General features: G+C 40.6%; 1 protein-coding gene across 1 annotated transcript; it reads right to left on the bottom strand.

Annotated features, from left to right (window-relative positions):
- Positions 1-229: 229 nt before the first annotated feature.
- PSMA5 (proteasome 20S subunit alpha 5) lies at positions 230-17,852 on the bottom strand. Its single transcript, XM_014072929.2, has 9 exons — positions 17,659-17,852; positions 16,199-16,265; positions 9,177-9,303; positions 8,339-8,406; positions 6,434-6,541; positions 6,279-6,337; positions 2,937-3,039; positions 2,112-2,198; positions 230-501 (listed from the first exon to the last, which is right to left on the bottom strand). The coding sequence occupies exons 1-9, from the start codon at positions 17,685-17,687 to the stop codon at positions 424-426; spliced, it is 726 nt and encodes a 241-aa protein (XP_013928404.1). The 5' UTR covers positions 17,688-17,852; the 3' UTR covers positions 230-423.
- Between the last annotated feature and the right edge of the window lie 2,766 nt (positions 17,853-20,618).

Raw genomic sequence — 20,618 nt, 5'->3', positions numbered from 1 at the left:
AGCTGTAACTGTGAAAAATGGTCATAAGTGACTTGTTCAGTATTTTGACCGGTCACTAAATGAATTGTTGTAAGTCGAGGACTACCTGTATTTTCCCATCCTCTTGTATGCATCCCTGAGAAAGCCAAATTTGTTGTATGAGGAAGAAAACATTTGAAGATGCATCTACCCTAACCCTACTAATTTTAAGCATACCTCCCACCGAACTTTAATTAAAGAATTAGTGACATAAGAATAACAAAATGATTTATTCTAGTTTCCTCTTCTTGAAGATCTTTATGTACAGAAACTGTAAAAAAATCTTTGCGCCTTTAAGAGCAGGCATACGTGCTGCTGAAATAAAGTTACGGGCACTGGAAAACAACTGAAGATTCAGTTTGCTGTGGTCAGGGAATGAGGCAGTTGGGAGAGTTCCTCCTCTCATCAAATATCTTTGATAACATCTTCAAGTTCTTCTTTTGTGTACATGTGGAACTTCTTCCCAGGTTGCACTGTTGCAAGCTGCAAGGACAGCAAAGGCAAGTTATAAATATTCGCATTAGAAAGTAGCAGCCCTTGACATACAGGAGATTGATTACTGCACATGAAACGGATACTACTATTCGACTGTCTGAACACTTTTGGCTTGTAGATCTTGCCACCATAATGCACTTCTAAAAACAAAGTCCTTTCTAACATGCTCTAGTTCATCGGAGAAAAGAAGAAATTAGTAAAACTCTACTACCTTTGCTTAGGTTTAGCTTCATTAGGGCGAACAAGTATTTTTATCCACACTGCTCCATCAAAATATGCTGGGAAGATTGGGGAGTGTGTGTTGAGGGTGTCAATGCAGTGTGTGTGTTTTTTCATTTATTTTTTGCAAAAATACCATGCAGCATTAATGATTGAGGGAAGGTGAGGAATGGAAGCGAGGGAAAGTACTAGAAGACCAGGCACTGGGCAGCAGGTTAATGGGAATGCCTTGGTAATCTAATGTTTAAAGATCATCATGGCAAGAAATAAGACAATATACAGATAATTGGGAGGGGAGGTGGTAGAATGTATAGTACTAAGAAGATTTGGGTGCCTATCAAGAATCCACCAGTAAGAATCCCCTATAGCCCAAATATTCCATCTGTTGTGTTATATCAAAACACACATTTCTGTTTTGGAGAGGGGCCACTATTTTAAGCTTATGCTGTACAGTTCAAGCACAGCATTTTATTTCTAACACCCTCAGCTTTAGTGATTTCCTGACACCTTTATGCAATTCACTTAACAATTTCTGTTTATGCAATTCACTTAACAATTTCTGTTGGTCTTAAGGCTACCCTCAGTGGCTGCATTCAACATTGCATATACATTCAATTTCCTAAAAATCATTGCAATAAAACTACTTGGCAGCTTTATTGAACTGGTTTTCCAATATATTCTTGGGAAGGTTCTTTGACTTCCCAATTTAACTGTCAGCCCTGGCATTTCCTACTGATCTTACTATCCAAGTTTGAATAAAATCTTATATGCTTTTTTTAAAGATCACCTAAAGTCACAAGATTCTGCCATAGCCTTGTTCCAAGCCTTCAATATGTTCTAGTTCCTGAATTTCTCATCCTGGACATGTTTGGATAACCTCAACGTTAATTAATCAAAAACAATTATATAGCATTTCTGATATTAAAGCAATATGTCTATCAATTTCAGCTGCTGGAGAACAGAAAGTTTTCTGTTTTTAAATTAAGTAGCTGTCCATATTCCTAGCTAATTGTCTAGTTAGTAGAACATTGAATTAGATGGAACTTGAATCACTAGTATTAGTTTTTAAGATTGTAAATGCTTGATTTATTCACATCACATTAATTTTTGCTACTATGGCAGTAAAGAATCTTTCCCACGCAGATGTTAAGAAGCATATGGGTCACTATTTCATTACAAAGATCTCAACATTCTAATATCAGGAATATCAACACTGATGCAGCAGAGCCAAACGTGCAACTTAACTCATACAATTCTAGCCCAAAATAATTGGGACATAATATACAATCCATAGCAAATCTAAGCTACTTCACTATCTGTGCTGAAATTCATATAACATGGACATTGATGAAAAACCTTTAATAAATAGATTAACTTACCTCAATGTTAGTTGCATTCAGCTTTTCTTCCATTACTTGTTTTAGAATTATAAGGGATGACTTAATTGCCTCTTTCAGTGTCATTGACTGTAAAGAGAAATCATGACACTTAAGGCTGATATGATAGGCACCAAGTGGCTGTAGTTATCACATTAATTGGATAGTTTTCCTAAATAAATGTTTACGTAAGCCATTATATATAATGACATGTCTAAAATTGACTGGACAGTGTCCTTACTCCACATGCTAGTCTAAACTGAACTTACATACAGTAACTCTTAATTTTTCGATAAAAAAGTATTCATAGAAATCTGTTGCTACAGTTGATTGCAGTTCACCATTGTGAAACTATTTTTAAGGCAGGTTTCAGTCATTGACATATCATAATTAATGTTATATTTATTTAAGATGATTTAAGGTCTTGTTTAGGCATGAGATTAAATTACTAATTTGACTTGATAGTCAAGAAAGCAGATTTAATTTAGAAGATCTCAAAAATTCTTTTGAGATATTTCTATAAAAGATTCTACTCCTGTGAACTTCTCAAATCCAAAACCACCTGGAGCCTATAAAATATGTTAAAAAATATTCAAAATGCCATAGGTAATGACACTTTGTAAATTGCTCAAAATACATTGATGAGTAACAAAGATAACCCAAGTGATTCTAGAACATGGTATTAAATGTACAGCTATTTTAAAAGAGAACCAAACAACAGGATTTTGTGGATACTGCTGCAATAAAAGTCACACTTATTTTCTTCATCTCTCTGCTTTCATCAATGAGCTCAAATAAAGAGTAAAGCCAAATAAAATGGGTTTTCACCTTATGATAAACCTCCTGCAGTGAGCTTTGTGCACCTTCTGAAGCTGATCCAATTGCTCTTGCATCACACTGTACAAATGTCCCAGAAGGATCCATATGAAATCTACATGCATAAATAAAAGATGCGAAAATGAACAAACCATCAAGTGCCACACAGATCACTTATAAAATCTGCACTTTTATTCTGTGAGTTATATTTGACTAGGAACAGATGGTGTAGGTACAATGTGCATATCATAATCAAACGCTTACATCCAACATATTTGGGAGACTAGTAGAATAGCCACAATTTTACTACATGGCTTAGAGCCAGAAAATATTGCATGGTGAATAGGATTCGCCTGGCTTGGCTTTGTTTTAGAGAAGAACCTGCCAAGAAGGCGTCATATACACAGCCATATGAGAAGAAACAACTTCAATACAAAAACAACGGACACTTTGGATTCAAATAAACTTTAGGATGGTTTTTTTGCTCTTTTAATAGCCACAAAAATATCACTTGTATTAAATTTTCCTTCTCTTTCTCTCTTTAGCTCTCTTCCTCCCTCTCTCACAATCAAATCAAATCAATTTCTACTTATTTGTTTTCTAAGGAACGTAACATTAAAGTCAGATTTATTTCATTTCATTTCATTTCATTTATTGAGCATTTATAGGCCGCCCTTTTCCCTGAGGGGACTCAGGGCGGCTTACAATCACAAAGGAGAGGGAGTGTAGGACAGTGCAAAAAGAAATGTGAACAAAAATAAATTAAACAATAAAACTCAACATTCACTCAACATTCGGGAGGGGCGAAAATAGGCTTAGCCCCAGACCTGACGGGCTAGCCAGTTCTTGAGGGCTGTGCGGAAGGCCTGGACGGTGGTGAGGGTACGAATCTCCACGGGGAGATTGTTCCATAGTGTCGGAGCCACAACAGAGAAGGCTCTCCTCCAGGTAGTCGCCAGTCGGCACTGACTGGCGGATAGAAAACGGAGGAGGCCAACTCTGTGCGATCTGATGGGACGCAGGGAGGTAATTGGCAGAAGGCGGTCTCTCAAATAGCCAGATCCACTACCATGGAGCGCTTTATAGGTGGTGAGTAGGACCTTGAAGTGCACCCGGAGACCGACAGGTAGCCAGTGCAGCTCACGGAGGATCGGTGTTATGTGGGCGAACCGTGGTGCGCCCACGATCACTCGCGCGGCCGCATTCTGGACTAGCTGAAGTCTCCGGATGCTCTTCAAGGGCAGCCCCATGTAGAGCACATTACAGTATTCCAGCCTGGAGATCACAAGGGCTCGAGTGACTGTTGTGAGAGCCTCCCGATTCAGGTAGGGCCGCAACTGGCGCACCAGGCGAACCTGGGCAAATGCCCCCCTGGTCACAGCTGAGAGATGGTGGTCAAAAGTCAGCTGTGGGTCCAGGAGGACTCCCAAGTTGCGGGCCCTTTCTGAGGGGTGTAAGTTTTGTCCCCCCAGCCTGAGTGATGGTATGTTGGTCACATTTTTGGGAGGAAAACACAACAGCCACTCGGATTTATCCTTTCATTTATTAAAATGACCAAGATTGTGCTGCAGAAATTAGTTTTACACTCCCCCCCCCAAAGCATATAGTGTGAATAAGCGAAGAAGAGGCCTATGAATTTAATCTCCTTGCTGTAATATGTGGTTTACAGATTTTTGAACCTTTCTTTAGAATTTAAGTTCCTATAGCTCATGCAATTTGCTTGTAAACCCATAATTCTACAAACTATGATTTTATCAAAGCTAGCTATTGAAAAAAAAGGTTGCTGGATATTTATCTAGCAGCTCAATGATTGGTCCACAATCACCTTAAATTAAGTGAAAAAAATTGAAGGCACAGAAGGCAGTAATATAATTGTGTGAACCAAAATCTCTTTAAGCATAACTGAGTTCTGAGTATAAAATACGATAATAAAAAAAACATTTAGAGGTGGTTCAGAATTGAAATAATTTACCTTATTTTCTTGCAGCAATTTAATAAATCTCAGCAACTGATAAAATATTTTACGAACTATAAGTTCATGTTATGTAAAATACATCTTTACAGTACCATTTCTCATATGCTTATTTTAATATAGAACACTGTTGTTAAATTGTTGGTGTCAACTATCATTTCCTCTTATCATGAAACTGTATTCAATTACTGAAGAAGAAATTTAAGATAAGAAAGGACAAAAGAGAGCCTAAAGACGAAAGAAATCTCAGTTTATTAAAATGCAATGTATACAATTTAGAGTGTGCTGTCTGTCAAATGTATTTATTTTGTTTGTATAAGTAAATTTTGCTGGTTAATGACTACAAATATTTTAAAAATCTGCAGACACAGAAGTTTAATATTATTTTGCAATGTAGGATTATTTTTCCCCACCTCCTTTTCGAAATGGCAATAGTGGAAACTTTCCCTTCCTCATTCTCAAGCCTTTCTTGCACTCTTAACGGAGTGCGTCCTCTATGAAATTTAGAATAACTTTCTCCTTTAAAATGTACTTGGAATTTTGAAGTGCTTCTAGTTACAAGGACTAGACTGTCTTAAATACCACCTAAGGAATGCCTCAGAAGATATTAGATTACCTTGGAGTCTGCCAGCTCTTCTGAAAACACCCAACAATAAAGAAAACATAATCTTTATTTTCATTGAATTTTGAATTTTGCATTATCAGAGGTTTTATACATATACAGAAGTCATATACTGCACAGAGTGCCATTCAAACTGCTTTTGAGTATGTATCTATTGGAATATTATTGAATTTCTTGTTTTTCAACCTTAATGGTAGATACAGGGTGTTTGTGCTCTCATATCAAAATAAATTTATCATATTTTTATATCTATGCGTCCTTGCAAACACTGAAAATCTTTGGATTATAATTATTAATAGAGCTTTCACTATGAAAATGTATGCGCCTTAAAACAGCTTTGCTTTTTGGTCAATATCTTTGTATATTTAATAATGGAGACAGAAACTAGCATAATAAGTTTGGCAGCTCCTAAAATATTGTATATTAATTCATACACCCAATCCAATCTTAATCTGACGACATTCTGCTGGATTTCTAGTTTAGAATAGAATAACAGAGTTGGAAGGGACCTTGAAGGTCATCTAGTGCAACCCCCTGCTCAAACAGGAGACCCTATGCCATTTGTGACAGATGGGTGTCGTCTTTTCTTGAAAGTTTCCAGTAATGAAACACCTACAACTTCTGAAAGCAAGCAGGTTGATTGTTCTCATTGTCATGTTGATTATGTAGAACTCTATGGTTCTCTATCTTCTAACTCAGCAGTGGTAAGTAGCCTCGATTTAAACAAATAATGAGAGTGAAGAAACAAAACCCAACTTACAGTTGAGGTCCTTTTTCATCGACTCCTCCAAAGAGTAATGCCACACCAAATGGCCTTGACTAGAATGAAATCATAGAAGGAACAGGCATTTAATGACCTAGTAACTGAGGAGTACAATTGTCAATGGACATTTCACAAATCATTGACATACATACCATTGCACCTGGATCAGCATCTTCTTCTCCAAACTGTAACGCTAAGTTGGATACAGCTTGTGTCACACTCTCCACAGTCATGATTTCATTGTATGTAAACCAGTGATTCTGAGATGATAAAAAGAGACATCTATATGAGAGAGCCGAGGTGGTGCAGTGGTTAAATGCAGCACTGCAGGCTACTTCAGCTGACTGCAGTTCTGCAGTTCGGCTGTTCAAATCTCACCGGCTCAGGGTTGATTCAGCCTTCCATCCTTCCGAGGTGGGTAAAATGAGGACCCGGATTGTTGTTGGGGGCAATATGCTGACTCTGTAAACCACTTAGAGATGGCTGAAAGCCCTATGAAGCGGTATATAAGTCTAACTGCTATTGCTATTGCTATATCTCTTTTTATAAGATATATTTCTTCTTCAATACATATACAATAGGCATCCAAATAAACTTAAGCCAAAATTACAACAATAAGAAAAAATGCACAAAAGATTATCTACCATGCAAAGCAACTGCAATGAAGTATAAAGAACTTACAATAAGAGGCAAGATTTTAATGATTCATGGCTAATTTGTTATTCCTTTTAGAATAGATATGTGCTATGAATAATACTGTCCATATTTTCTATTCAACCTTAGTTGAAGTTCTTTTAAAAGCTTCCAATCACACTGGAAGCATTCTACCCTGAGTAGTTCCTATGCAAACTCTAGTTTATTACATGAAAGGAAGCTAATCTTACAATCACAGAATCAATATTCCATAGTTGAGTAGCTTAAATATTTTGTCATCTGTGCAGAAACCACTCAAAAATGATTTATGTGCGGTTAAGCATGATTTGAAGGAGCTCCTTGATCCAAGAATGTTAACTTGCAAAGATTATGGAAATCATTCACTGAAACACATTTTCAATTTAACAACATATCCATAGCAAGCAGAGTCCTTACAATTATGAAGTTAAATATTGATTATTTGGAAAACAGTTTTACCTGTGCCCCAAAATGTATCTATTCCCTAAGTTTGACATGTTCTTTTTCTTTATTGGATAGAGAATTTAAAAAGAGAAATAAGACTATTAAAATGTTGTCAAACTCAGTTCAAAGAGAGCAATCCTAAAGCCATGATAGTAGAGCAGATTCTGACTTCAGTTTTTCTAATATTTATGTAATTGTAAATAATTAGTGACAAAAAACATCCAGTAATGGAATCTTGTTTTCACCTTTTCATATCCATCTTGAATTTTGCTTATTCTTTTCACATTAAATTTAATTTGTAATTCTTTTATGCAGTTCTGCTGCCATGTTTGTTTTAAATCTGAGTAAATACCATATTTTTCGGAGTATAAGATGCACCTCCCCCCCAAGGGGGTGAAAATCTGGGTGCTCTTATAACTGAATACAACATTTTTGGCCTCCCAAAATCCCTCCTCCTTCACAAAAATGGACGTGCAGAGGGTTTGGGAGGCCTGCAAAGTGCTCCTGGGGGTTGGGGAGGGCAAAAACAAGTGAAAACCAGGTGGGTTTTTTGGTCATTTTTGCTTCCCCCCCCCCGCCCCCAGGACCACTCTACAAGTCTCCCAAAGCCTATGTATGCCCTGTTTTTTTTTTCAAAAAATAGGCCCATTTTCACAAGAAATGGACCATTTTTGCTCGTTTTTGCTCCCAGCATCCCCCAGGAGCACTTTGCAGGTCTCTCAAACTCTCTGCATGCCCTGCTTTTCATAAAAAATGAGGTGTGCAGAGGGTTTCGGAGGGCTGCACAGTGCAAAACCTTTTTTTTTTAAATTTACTTCTTCAAAATCTTGGTGTCTTACACTCCAGTGTGTCTTATACTCCGAAAAATACGCTAACTAATTTTCTTTTAAAAAGTGGGAGAAAAAAAGCAAGATGCACAAATGTCAGTATTTGATTTTTACCTGTGTTTCAACTCTTGCTTTGTCAATTAATGTCTTTGCATCGGCTATCAAGCCACTCATTGCACAACCTGAAAATAGGGAGATACAAATTAAAAAATACCAACCTCAACACTGATTCCTGTGAGACACTAAAGATTGACTCATTAACATCAAATAAACAATGGGTTTTTAATCATCCATCCATGTGCATATTGATACACTTAAAAAATTGTAGAAGTTCAAAGTTAAATGTGTCATAAACAAAGTTCATGCACATGCATGTGAAAGAAAACAGGTCAAGTGACATGGATACATTACAATGTTTGTCAGTTATATGTTTATGTTAATTAACTTTGTTAGATAATACCATTGTTTACGGCTATATTAAAATAGTTAACATTAATGTTAAGCACGGAGAAAGGTAGATATAAATGAACTCTAGCTCCAGTTCTCATCAGAGGTATGTATATGATTATATTTTTAAAAATGGCCTCATGTACAGAGGACAAGCTAACATTAGAGGTCAATCAATGAGCTTCCAACAGAGGAATTGGCTGGGGATCAAGAGCGCACATTGCAATTCCCAGCTCTCCAATTTCTATATTTGGAGACAAACTTTTATTAGAGAGGTCATATAGTAGCAAGTTGCTTCTGATTTCTACATCTGATTCTATATTGTGCTGATTTTGAACACAGAAACCCAATGATCATTACTAGTAAATATTAATTTCGCACCAAAGGAAGTCTACATATAAGCTCATATTATAGGAATTAGAAGACCACCAAAGAAAGTATTTTAATCATATCTATATTGCAATTACACTGCAGAATTTTCTTAAGAATTAGCTTTCATTCTTACCTATATGAGAATCAATTTCTACAATTTTCTCAATACTGCTTGGCTCCATAAGTGGGGAAGTAATCCTCTTCTCCACAGCCAGGCAAACGCCTTCTGATGTCTGGATTCCAATTGCTGTGGAACCAAGCTAACAAAAATAATAATAAACCATTTTTAAGCTTTTTAAAGAACTGTTAATTTGCTTTATACAATCTAAGAAATACTCAGCACATACAGTCTATGATAGTCAGATGCAGAATTTCAGAAGAGTATTAAACAATAGGATGTATGCTGGGTGCAACCAAAACCAGAATGCAAACATGAAAGGGAAAATTTAGAGAATATTTCCATCTAAACAGATATGTCATGTCTGAACTTGCTGTGTTTTGATTCTAGACCTTCTAGACCTTAAACCTGTTTCTATAAGGACAGGTGCAATACGATATGCCGTGGCAAATAACAGCAAAAACCTCTCAACTCTCCCAACGTTAAAGGTAAGGGTAAGGATTTCCCCACATATGCATGCTAGTTGTTTTCCGGTTCTAGGAGCTGTGCTCATCTCCATTTCTAAGCCAAAGAGCCAGCGCTGCTCAAAGACGTCTCTGTAGTCATGTGGCCAGCATGACACAACATTGAAGGCACACAGAGCACTGTTACCTTTCCACCAAAGTGGTTCCTATTTTTCTACTTGCATTTTTATGTGCTTTCAAACTGCTAGGTTGGCAGAAGCTGGGACAAGTAATGGGATTTCACTCCATTAGGCGGCACTAGGGATTTGAACCGCTGAACTGCCAACCTTCTGATCAACAAGCTCAGCGTCTTAGCCACTGTGAAATAAAGAGAAAGGGCAGCTTTGGAGAGGAAACATTTAAATCAATGGTCAATGTTTTGTCCTTAAACTGCAGGTGTCCTAATAATTGGACCATCATTGATTAACCTTATCATGGACTGAGGATGAGGGAGAACAACTTTTTACTATTCATTCTCTGTTATTAGTCTCTCATCTTAAGTCAGTATGTAACATTTGACAAACTGCCCTAACTACACCAATTGATCTGGTGGGTCTAGAACAACTCAGTGCAGCCAGCTTGCCAAGTCACCTCTATCAATTCATTGTCCCCAAGTCACCGCAAGATAACTTCACAGCCAACTCGCCGCAGGGAAAATTTGCCATGGTGATGGGAGGAAGAGCCAGGTGAGTGGGCAAGACAGGTGGGTAGAGCGGTGGCTCCCCACTGGACAACCGGGTGAGCAGAGTGCAGAGCAATGTCAGCAACTGGCACATCCAATTTTCATTCACACTGCTGGCACCATGCTGAGCTCTGGGCTGTTCAGAGTTCAGCAATGGTGGTGGAGTTCAGGTCATTTGGTGGTGTGCTGGGTGGGTAGCATCAGGGTGTTTCTCATTTTCACACACCCTACTGCTGCCATGCCAAGCTCCAGGAGTTTGCTGCAGTGATGGCAGAGGATGTGAAAATGGGGTGTCCCCATCCACCATTGCCTCCCCAATCCACTGCTGCCAACGTCTTGGGTCTTCAGTCTGGAGCTTGGCAGCAGCACTGCCAACAGTGGTGGGGTATGTGAAAATGGATGTCCTCGGCCACTGTTGTCACTCTACACACCTGCCCAACCACCCAGCTCTCCCTCTAGCCATCTGCAGCAAGTTGTCCCTGCAGTGAGTTGACTGTGGAGTTGTTCTGTGGCGACTTAGTGGCAGTGAGTTGGCAGAGGCAACTTGGCAGTGATGAACTGGCTGCACCAAACTGGCCACACTGACTTGTCCCATTCCGTGATCTGGTATATCAATTCTTTATTTAATATTTACAATAAGTCCTATCAACTCCTTATATGATTAGGTCAGCTCTATCCCATTCAAGAAATACCCAAGACCTTGGAGGAAGCTAGTTACCTTGACCCCTTCCAGTCCGGCTTCAGGCCCGGTTACAGCACAGAAACCGCTTTGGTCGCATTGACCGATGATCTCTGGAGAGCCAGAGATGGAGGCCATGCGTCCATCCTGGTTCTCCTTGACCTCTCAGCGGCTTTCGATACCATCGACCATGGTATCCTTCTGCGACGACTGCGGGAGGTGGGAGTGGGAGGCACTGTTTTGCAGTGGTTCTCCTCCTACCTCTCGGACAGGTCACAGTCGGTGTTGGTGGGGGGGCAGAGATCGTCCCCGAGGCCCCTTACCTATGGGGTGCCGCAGGGCTCGGTCTTATCCCCCCTACTATTTAACATATACATGAAACCACTGGGCGAGATCATTCGGAGGCACGGGATAAAATACCATCAATACGCGGACGATACACAGTTGTATCTGTCCGCCCCGTGCCAACTCAATGAAGCGGTGGACGTGATGAACTGGGGCCTTGAGGCCGTTAAGAACTGGATGAGAGCTAACAAACTGGTACTCAACCCAGACAAGACCGAGTGGCTGTTGTGCTTCCCTCCCAACAATTTGGCCAGCGTTCCATCACTCAGGCTGGGGGGGTCAAAATTTACACCCCTCAGATAGGGTCCGCAACTTGGGAGTCCTCCTGGACCCACAGCTGACTTTTGACCATCATTTGTCAGCTGTGACCAGGGGGGCATTTGCCCAGGTTCGCCTGGTACGCCAGTTGCGGCCCTACCTGAATCGGGAGGCCCTCACAACAGTCACTCGAGCCCTTGTGATCTCTAGGCTGGAATACTGCAATGTGCTCTACATGGGGCTGCCCTTGAAGAGCATCCGGCGACTTCAGCTAGTCCAGAATGCGGCCGCGCGAGTGATCGTGGGCGCACCACGGTTCGCCCACATAACACCGATCCTCCGTGAGCTGCGCTGGCTACCTGTTGATCTCCGGGTGCGCTTCAAGGTGCTACTTACCATTCATAAAGCCCTCCATGGTAGTGGATCTGACTATTTGAGAGACCGCCTTCTGCCGATTACCTCCCTTCGTCCCATCAGATCGCATAGAGTAGGCCTCCTCCGAATTCCATCCGCCAGTCAGTGCCGACTGGCGACTACGCGGAGGAGAGCCTTCTCAGTAGCAGCTCCGACGCTTTGGAATGATCTCCCCATGGAGATTCGTACCCTCACCACCGTCCAGACCTTCCGCACAGCCCTCAAGATCTGGCTATCCCGTCAGGCCTGGGAATAAGACCCTAATCTCGCCCCACCCGAATGCTGAATGAATGTTGTGTTTTATTGTTTTATTTTATTATACTTCACATTTTCTTTTTGTGTTTTGTCTTGCACTCCCTTCCTACGAGTTGTAAGCCGCCCTGAGTCCCCTCAGGGAAAAGGGCGGCCTATAAATGTCAAATAAAATTTAAAAAAAAATTTGTACAAAATATATCATACATCTTCTCATAGGGTGTAATTTGCTTGAAGATATTTACAACTGTTATTTTTTTATGTTAAACTCAATTACCTTCAAAACAATAAGGATCTGCCTTGGATCTGAAAAAAGCCCTATAGCCCAGATACACACTATTTTAAAATAAACATATTTTTAAATATTAATGAATAGCATGCATTAGTTTAGGTCATTATGACTCTGAAACATCAGATAAAATACTCATAATAACTATGAATACTCTATGTCAAGCATGTTTGCCATCATTTTTTCAGAAAGACATGCAACTCTAACAAGGAACTATCTACATATCTTTATTAATGAAACTTGTAGGCACTGATGAGTCAATGCTTAGTATACTGAGCTACATACAAACAGCATATTTGCTTTTCCCCCTCTTTTTTTACAGATATATTGGGATTCTACAATTGTAACAGACTAGCCAATTCAAAACATTGTGCATGACCAGATTCTACTCCAACCCACACTTTCTGGCAAATGAAAGTAGATCAGGACAAGATAGCTTTTCAAGTGGTTTAAAACATCGCCACTCTTCATCTGCTACATTTGGTCTGTTAGAAGCTTTTGAGAAAGTGTAATGGAATGCTTATAGATTAAGTCTACTAATCGTTCACTTCTTAGTGTGCCACTATGAAGGTTCAGAATAAGAAAAGTTTAATTTAACTTGATTCAGTGCAAAATACCATATTTTTCAGACTATAAGACGCACCAGGATTTTGAAGAGGTAAATTAAAAAAAAGTTTTTGCCCTCTCCAGCCCCCAGGAGCACTCTGCAAGCCTCCCAAACATTCTGCCCACCTCATTTTCTTGTGAAAAACAGGGCACACAGAGTTTGGGAGGCCTGCAAAGTGCTCCTGGGTCTGGAGGGCAAAAATGCAATTCGTGGGGGGTTGGGGAGGCGAAAAATAGGGTGTGCAGGCGGTTGGGGAGGCCTGTAGAGGCTTCCTGGGGCTGGGGAGGGCAAAAGCACCCCCGTTTTGTGAAAAACAGACCCCTTTTCACTTGTTTTGCCCCCCCCCCAGCCCCGGAGCATTGTACAGGCCTCCCAAACCCTCTGTGTGTCCATTTTTGTGAAAAATGGGATGCACATGGTGAAGTTTCATGAGGCCCAAAATGCTGTATTCAGTATGTAAGAGGTACCCAGATTTTCACCCTCTTTTTTGGGGGGAAAAGGTTGATGTTTTACTCCAAAAAATACAGTAATAGCACTGTCACCATGCCAAAAATAATAACCACAGGTAGTCCATTGCAATTGTAGTCGACTTACAACCATAATTGGGACTAGAGTTTCCATTGCTAGGTAAAGCAAGTAATTGTTAAGTGAGCCACGCCTGATTTTATGACTTTTTTCCACAGTTAAGCAAATCATATATTCATTAAGCAAATATGGCTTCCCCATCTCTGCTTGTCACCTAGGAAGATTCCAAATGATTATCACATGACCTCAGAATGCTACAACTGTTCTAAATACATGCCAGTTACCAAGTGCCCAAATTGTTATCATGTGACTGTTGGGATGTTATGACAGAAGAAGCATGCAAAGAAAGCTAATACGAAATACATTGAAAATATAACATTTCCTCTGGCCTCAGGAACCATTGCAGGAATTTCAAAGCTATAGTTACTGTTATCCCATCTTTAAAATGGTACTACTACCGGTACTATTATCCCATCTTTAAAGTTTTTTGAATTATGAAGCTGTTTCCCCGAAAATATGACAGGGTCTTATTTTTTTTTTACCCATGAAATATGGCCTTGGGCTTATTAGAGGGGAGGGCTTATTGTTTTGGGGTTGCGGGGCAACTGCTCCCTTGTGAGCGGGCTCCTGAAGAGCTGAGCACAGCCTCAGGGGCGAAGCAGCCATGAGGTGACCATGCTCACGAGCAACCACCCAGCAAACCCCTCTCCAGCAGGGCAGAGCACCATTCACTGACCTAGGGAGTACCTCTAAGGCGCCAAGCCATGTGGCGCTCTGCCCACCCCCCAGCTGCCACGGCTTGGCACACTTGGGATACCTCCTAGGTCAGTGCATGGAGCTCTGCCTGGCTAGAGAGGGGGGTGGTGCAAGCACCTGCTCCACCCCCAGCTCTCATGCCTCCCAGCCTCACCATGCCCTGGGCCAGCTGTCCTCGCAGCCACCGAGCTCCGAGCAAAATTTCTTCTCCGGCTTCCAAACTCCAGAACTCGGCTTCCAATTCTTCCAGCAGTGGCCGCTCTAGGAGTGTTTTCTATGGTTATGGGCAGGCTGCCGGACAAAGTCTTCACCCCTGAGGCTGTGCCCGGCTCTTCGGGAGCCTGCTTGCAAGGGAGCAGCCACCCGGAAACTCCTCCCTCCAGCCAGGCAGAACGCCACTCCCCAACCTAGCGGTATCCCGAAGGTGCCAAGCAACGTGAGTGCCTTTCTTCCACCCGCCCCCCGACTCCCACGGCTTGGCACCTTTGGGATACCGCTAGGTCGGTGAGCGGTGCTCTGCCTGGCCTGGGGGGGGCAGTTGTCCATGGGGCTTATTTGGGGTTGTCCATGGGGCTTATTTGGGGGGGGGTTATATTTTTGCCCAGACATAAAATGTGGCAAGGCTTTAGTTTCAGGACATGTTGTATTTTCGGGGAAACACGGCATAAATCAATCCCGCTTAATATTTCCCCTTAAAACCATAAGGTAGGCTGCATTGTTTGGCCCAAAATCACACAGTGAACCTCCATGGTTTAGTAACAATATGAACCTATATAACAATAATCCTACACTGCACTGTAATTATTACAACAGTAGTGGTTCTCAATGCAATATCATGATGTTCCAGTTGCTGCATACTAAATTGCTTACTAAAATCATGTTACATAATCACACTGGGAAATGGATTTTCTCTTTCTTTCAGTAACCATACCATGTTTCGTGGCACGACGAAACCGCGCCCGACTAAAGCGCGCCCGACGAAACCGCGTCGCTGACGTCATCAACAGGACAACAGCAGCGAGCGCGGAGAAAGAAGGGCGCTTTAAATAGCGCTTTGAAAGCAAGCCGATTCAAGTTAAGGTAAGGGTTAGGTTTAGGTTTAGGTTAGGTTTAGGGTTAGGGTTAGGTTAAGGGTTAGGATTAGGTTTAGCGTTAGGTTTAGCGTTAGGTTAAGGGTTAGGTTTAGGGGGGTTAGGTTTAGGGGTTAATTTTAGGTTTAGCATTTACAGCGTGCTTTTTTTTCCGCGCTGTTGTTGCGCTGTGATGACGTCAGCTACGCGGTTTCGTCGAGCGCCCTTTAGTCGAACGCGGTTTTGTGGTGGAACCACCATGTTTAGATATTAAAAAAACAGCTTATTCTTATAAATTCAAAATATTGTGTATAAAATGTTAACACAACTGATTCCTGCGCATTTTCCAACAAAGCCCATCACATTATCCCAGTTATTTACATTAACATTGTACAAAAATTCCATTTGCTGTAACTGGGTAGGTGAAAGAATATAATATGCAACACGCTGCCAGTCTCAACCAATTATTGTGACTGTGCAAAAGCTATTTCAGCATTATTTCAAAGAAAATGCAGAAGAATTAGATAGCATTGCTCAAACACTATTCTCAAACTGTACTCGCAATCTTCATTCACTGTTCTGAGATTCCCTCATTCCAGTCCATCCAGTTCTATGAAGTAGCTCAAGATATTATTTGCACAATAGTTTCAAATGTACCTTGATAGCTTCGATAGCATATTCCACTTGGAATAATCTTCCTTCTGGTGAAAAAGTGTTCACGCCTCTGCAAAGGAAACAATTAAAAGTCACATTGAACATTTAGATTTTCAGATTTATACAATAAAGTTTAGTTTCAAATAGTTCAGAAAGACAAAGTATTTTTCTAGCTGAACCTGACTTGTTGCACATAACCAACAAGGGTGTTTTAGAAAGAAACTGGACAAATTCATGAAAGATACAATATTATCTATAATAGCAAATATTTAATCTCCATATCTTAAATTTTCTAGCAAAAAAAAATAGCAATATAGGGGAAAATGTTTTCCCCCAAATAGACAGCATTCTATTTAGCGGTTTAGTTTTAAACTCCAAACTCCTCAGAAGTTTCTCATTTCCCCAAGAATGTGAAGATATGTACAAAAGGATTTGTGAAAGTCACCACCAAATTAAACTACTTCTTCTTAATAAATATCACAACGTATTTACCAAAAATACTTGGCAAAGTTTATTTGGCTGTCCCTGTATTGGTTTCTACAAGTAACATTCTAAAAATATGTATGTGCATAGTAAATTTTTCCACCATGCTGCTTTATTCGACAATGAAGTATTATAGTACTTGATTTTAGTGAGCTGGTCCAATCACTGCTAAGCATAACCGAAAGCAAAAGTTTGAGGATCACCATTATGACTAAGGAAATGTCCTGGCCTTCAGTACACACTATTCCAAATACACTGTAACTTCACAACACAAATTAGGCCCAGTCTGCTGTGAGTAAGAATACCTTTGATGAATTTACCTCTACCAAATGTATTCAAAGGGATCGGGATAGTCTGATTTCTGACTAATAAACTTGAAAAAAAAATCTCCCAATCCCTTCTGCTTTCTTTTACCCAATAATGAGCAATAATGAGTTAAGGCAAATCTAAAAAATCTTTTTTTTTAAAAGCACCCTACAAAGAACGAACAAACTGAAATTAAGTATTCAGAAAGAATGTAAATTTTTTGGGGAAAGTATTGTTTCAAATGCACATAAAATCTCTTTAACGCCAGTGCGCTTACATTTTGCAGTAAAGCTGCTTTTTTCGCCGGCGAAAAGCTTTTGCGGGACACCCAACCCCGGGAAAGTTCGGTTTCTAATGTGAGGAAAGCGTGAGGACCTCTCCTTTAAAAAAAATAAAAAATTCCCCCCAACGCAGGCAAAACTGCTCTCCATTGCCAGGCACGGAGGCACGAGGTCCGGCCGAAGCGCTTCCTTTCCGAAGAAAGAAGCAAAAAAGCCCCCACGCCACCAACTCTTCAAGGGATCCCCTAGGAGAGGCCGGCAAGCTGGAGGAGGGAAGCCGCTCCGACTCCTTCCGAAAGCCTTTGGACGAGTCGGTGGGAAAGCAAGGCCGCTGCAGTGACTCAGCCCCGGGCCAAAGCAGGCCGCGCTTCCGCTCGTCCTGGCTGCCCTTACCTGTCGTACTCGGAGCGAGTGAGGAACATGCTGGCAACAGCAGCCGCAGCAGCACCAGGAAAGAAAAGGACGCGCGCGCCGGACGCGGAGCTTTAGCGTTCGAAGCTCAACTTTTAGTCCGGAGATGTCTGTGGCCCTGTCAGCACAAGCACCCGGTTTCGGCCACCACTCCGTACCGCGCATGCGTGAATCTCGAAGGCGGTACGCCTCGCCTGCTTACTAGCCAATAGAGCTCCGAAGCGGGAGCTTACAATGCCATCGTGCAATTGGCCCTGGGAAGGTTCGTACCAAGCCGGGATTGGCTAACGGTTGCCATGGTCTACGGGGGAATATCAATGCCGCCCTTCAGATTTGAGAACCAACTAAGATTACCGGTTGGGGTGTGTTTGTGTGTGTGTGTGTGATGCGGTCGTTCTGTTTCTGCGAGAGTCCATCGTAATTTTTTTCCCCATCCTCGCGTCTCTTTGTGTTTATGACACAGTACTCTATTATTTTGATAAATAGATAATTTAACAGTTAAACATTAACGGTTATTAGGGGCAAACGTATATTGAATTAAAAACGTGCGATGATGTTTACCTAAAATTGTTCATAGGTGGTAGCGATACTAAAGCATGAAACCTGGACCAGCTCATGATTTTTAGTATTTAGGCACCAGTCCTATACTGTCTGGTCTCGCCTCCTATCACGCTGTTACCAATTCACCCTGTTTTGAGAGTCAATATTCAAATAAGATCTTGAGGCAAAGGGCAACGATCCGCTTATCAGAAAGACTGAAAATACCCAGCATCATTTATTAGGTGGGGGGAAAGACGAATATGTTCAAAGTATTGAAGAGCTATGCCTTTCAGTAGCAGCTTGTACAATTTTGTTAAAGGGTAATGCCTTGTTTCATCGGTTCAAAACAAAAAAATATGGTTTGTGTGGTTTCATGTTATATGAAGGCACCATTGTGATTTATTAAATGGTAGTTAAACAATGGCTAAAATCAAGATAATGAGTCAAGCAGTACTTGGTGTTCTAGTGAGACAAAGCAATTGACTGAAAAAGGAACTGGGTGCTGTAAAGCACAAAGAACTACATGTAATCCTTCATGACCCTAGTTGGGATTGGCAGTTTGGCCACTAAATGAAGCTGTTGTTAAGTGAAACCATGACAGCTCTTTTGATCTTATTTCATCTTTGCTTTACAGACCAATGTGACTGTAAACAGTTGCCAAACAAGGCAGTGGCTAATAAAGACCACCTGTGCAGAAGCTACCTCCAAAATAAAAGTCTGAAACTGACATCCCAATGAGAAAAGCAATAGTAAAATAAACAGTTGTCATCCCAAAATATTACTGACCAAATTTTGCATGTTTCCATATATTTCGGCTGCATAAATCTGGCCACTTGTGCCTGTCAAAAGACAGCAAACTGAGTATGCAGCTCTTGTTTTTGATCAGCTAAATCCTTTCCTGAATCTCACTACTTACCTTTCAAAATTCTATGCACCAAACACTCCTCTTGTAATTTACTTAGAAGTAGTAAAATTGTTAACTTCCTCATTAAAATATCTCATGCTGTTTTAAAAAAACAAAGGGAAAGGGAAAAAGGCTGATGTTGAAGTATACAGCAAAGTGGTACCTGGTAATCACTCCTATGCTCTACTATCTAAACAGAATTCTAGTTGAAGGCTTCAGTCATTTGTGTAGACCTTTAATGCATAGTATTTTTTTAGATTAATAGCCATGAGGTGGGAGAGGTGGAATTATGGAATGTGTTGCGAAGTACTCATGGGCAAGGGGGGGGGGGAGGGACCAAAATGGAAATTAGACATTTTTATAGTGAAAGTGTTTTTCTTAAATCTCATTTAAAAGGTGATTTGTTTGTTTTTATCTTTCCCGCATTCATTCATAAAACCCAAGACTTTACCTTGTACCTGAGAAGGGACATGGAAGCCAAATAAAAGGTTTGGGCTGAACACTGTATAATCCTTACATACTGGTAGGTAGCCAGAAACAAGCTTGTTGACCATGCACCTCTCTTTTGCAATCATTGGAACCCATTTGCAGCACTCAAATTTGTTGGGGAAATGTCAAAAATCAGCAGGAAGCAGAGAGGAAGAAAGGTGTTTTCATAAGCTTAATACATCAGTGAAAATATAAATCCCACAAATCTCTCCAGATGGCAGGAAATTGACTAAAACCTCCACCCTCTGCCTTCTGTAATGGTATTACATCATGGCTTTGCTGACAGCTGTCCTTGGCTGCCAAGAATACTAATACAAAATAGACCTCAGCAGCAGAAAACTACTGACCCTGATGCTAGGGTATTATAGACAATATCCAGGTCTCACTAATAAGGGTCCTACATTTCACAATAGTGTATTGGATGGGTAAAAAAAATAACTAGGTGAAATATTCACTATCGCTTGCTTAAAAAGACTAGCTGAAGATGTCCAAAGGTTGAATTGGAGAGGTATCATTTGAAATTGTAGGTATTTTGTTTCAGTTGTCTAGGGACATATTTTTGCAGAATCCATGTATCCATATTTCTGTGAATGTTTATTAATTAGATTTACTGCTATTCACTCAGAAGCCCAGAGTGTCATATTCCTATTTTCCCTATAACAATGATACAAGATAGAGTGGCAGAAAGAGAATGATTGGTCCAGGTGGTGATAAAAGGCCAAGGATTAGAGACTAGGTTCACATAGTCTGTAATAATGTTTAATTGACAACTAAACCAAACTATTTTGGTTTAGAAATTGTACAAGTCTGATTTATGTAGGTGTATTTCCAGTGAACTATTTCCAATACTATTAAATATAGGAACTAGACCTGTTTGAGGATTTTTTCAGATAACTATTCCTAGCATTACCCTTTGAAAAGAATGTGAAATTATTGTGCCTTTTTTTCTTTAATGGAGGGGGAGAAGCAGAAGAAGTGATGGGGAAAACAAACGGTTCACAAATGGAAA

The sequence above is a fragment of the Thamnophis sirtalis genome, unplaced genomic scaffold, assembly GCF_051295495.1.
Source record: "Thamnophis sirtalis isolate CommonGarterSnake01/CBP01778 unplaced genomic scaffold, rThaSir2_p1.2 scaffold_7, whole genome shotgun sequence".
Lineage (NCBI taxonomy): Eukaryota > Metazoa > Chordata > Lepidosauria > Squamata > Natricidae > Thamnophis > Thamnophis sirtalis.
The sequence above is the reverse complement of the archived record's forward strand: the minus strand, read 5'-3'. Positions and strand labels throughout refer to the sequence as shown.

What these genes read in the sequence shown, in the direction of transcription:
- PSMA5 (XM_014072929.2), bottom strand. Translation starts at nt 17,687, where the DNA reads ATGTTCCTCACTCGCTCCGAGTACGACAG. An exon ending in ACTCGCTCCGAGTACGACAG is followed by an intron (nt 16,266 to 17,658) that starts GTAAGGGCAGCC and finishes TTTCCTTTGCAG; the next exon opens with AGGCGTGAACACTTTTTCAC. An exon ending in ATGCTGATCCAGGTGCAATG is followed by an intron (nt 6,338 to 6,433) that starts GTATGTATGTCA and finishes ATTTCATTCTAG; the next exon opens with TCAAGGCCATTTGGTGTGGC.